This window comes from Octopus bimaculoides, chromosome 25, assembly GCF_001194135.2.
Source record: "Octopus bimaculoides isolate UCB-OBI-ISO-001 chromosome 25, ASM119413v2, whole genome shotgun sequence".
Taxonomy (NCBI): domain Eukaryota; kingdom Metazoa; phylum Mollusca; class Cephalopoda; order Octopoda; family Octopodidae; genus Octopus; species Octopus bimaculoides.
Window position 1 is genome coordinate 7,256,919 of NC_069005.1, and position 1,769 is coordinate 7,258,687.

Consider the following 1,769-nt stretch of genomic DNA (forward strand, 5'->3'; position numbering starts at 1 on the left):
GGGGGGATAGAAATAATGAATTTTTTTTATATATATATGAATAATTAAAATAAAAAAATTTTTTATGATTTCTGTCACAGGCACAAGGCCACAACATCTGATTTGGAGGGGGGGGAGAATAGCCCTACTCTACATCCTACTCCCCCACCCAGTACTTCACTGGTACTTTATTTTATCGACCTCGTAAGGATGAAGGGCTAAAGCCGACCTTGGCAGGATTTGAACTCAGAACGTAAAGCAAATATAAAATACCTCCAAGGTATTTTTCTCCTACTTCCGTCCAATCCACTGCCCATTATAATTAATGATGATGATGACAATGACAATGGTGATTATTATAAGAATAAGAATAATAATAATAATAATAATAATAGTACTTAGTAATCATAATTGAACACTAATTTCTGCTCTTTTTCTTTGTGTTGGATTTCCCAGAGTCTGTCTGCGAACTGCTGCTCGGCGAAGCATGTTCGCTATCCTCCAGCTGTAAATCTTTCACTTGCTTCTCAAAATAGGTCGACAAACTGGCACCAGCTTTGAACTCTGGGGCAGACTTTTTGTTGTACTCTTTGCAATTACTGAATATTAAGCGAGTGTCTTTGAGGAGAGCTATGGGTTCTGTGTATTGATATTTGTGAATCCGGTTGCGAATGGTGGAGAAATCCATAGGATGTTTGATAATGTCATAGTAATCAGGTACCTGGAGGGAGAGATGGAAAAAAACGAAGGTTATAGAAACAACAGCGGTTGAACAAGACTTGTGTAATTAAACCATTTAGCATTTAAACCAGCTGTATCAGGCCTCTCACACCTACCTTACTATGTCATTCTAAAAATAAACAATCACATCATCAAAATCTCATAACTGCAAGACAATGCATAATTCAAAATAATGTAGATTAAATAAGAATTTACATTTGACAGAGTAATCTGGATGATAAAGGGTTAAACCAGCTAGATCCAGCCTTTCACCCCTACCCTACAATGTCATTCTAAACATGCATAATTAATTCGAAATAATGTGGATAAATAAGAATTACATTTGACAGAATAATCCGAATGCTAAAGGTTAATCCAGCTCTATCCAGTCAAAATATTCTACCTGTTTTTTTTTTTATTCAAACCAGCCAGATCTGGCCCCTCACGCCTACCTACAATATCATTCTAAAAATAAGCAATCGCGTCACTGAAATCTTAAAGCTACAAGATAATGCATGATTAATTCAAAACAATGTGAATAGATATTACTTTTGACAGAGTATAATTAATTTAGATCATTTAGGTGTCTACTGGACAAGAGCTGGTCTGGGACTAAACAAGGGGGGTCTTTGAAGCTAATGAGGAAGCCTCTTTGTAGTGGTTCAACCTGCTAGGAGTTCAATTCCCAGCAGCACATTGTGTCCTTGAGCAAGACACTTTATTTCACGTTGCTCCAGTTCACTCAGCTGGCAAAAATGAGTTGTACCTGTAATTCAAAAAGGGCCAGCTTTGTCACATTCTGTGCCATGCTGAAGCTCTGAGAACTATGTTAACCCTTTAGTATTTAAACTAGTCATATCAGGCCCAAACATTCTACCTGTTTTCTGTTCAAACTCACCCAAATATGGCTTCTCACATCTATTTTACGATGTCACTGTGAAAAAAATATACTATCATAGGTGTAGGAGTGGCTGTGTGGTAAGTAGCTTGCTTACCAACCACATGGTTCCAGGTTCAGTCCCACTGCGTGGCACCTTGGGCAAGTGTCTTCTACTATAGCCTCGGGCCGA

General features: G+C 37.9%; 1 protein-coding gene across 1 annotated transcript in view; it reads right to left on the reverse strand.

Moving 5' to 3' along the window:
- Positions 1 to 6: 6 nt before the first annotated feature.
- LOC106878888 (bromodomain adjacent to zinc finger domain protein 1A) overlaps positions 7 to 1,769 on the reverse strand; it is a 60,167-nt gene continuing 58,404 nt past the window's right edge. The window contains exon 22 of the mRNA XM_014928233.2: positions 7 to 700. Within this exon, the coding sequence (XP_014783719.1) occupies positions 398 to 700 (303 nt within the window). The 3' untranslated portion in view covers positions 7 to 397. The remainder of the gene's footprint in view (positions 701 to 1,769) is intronic.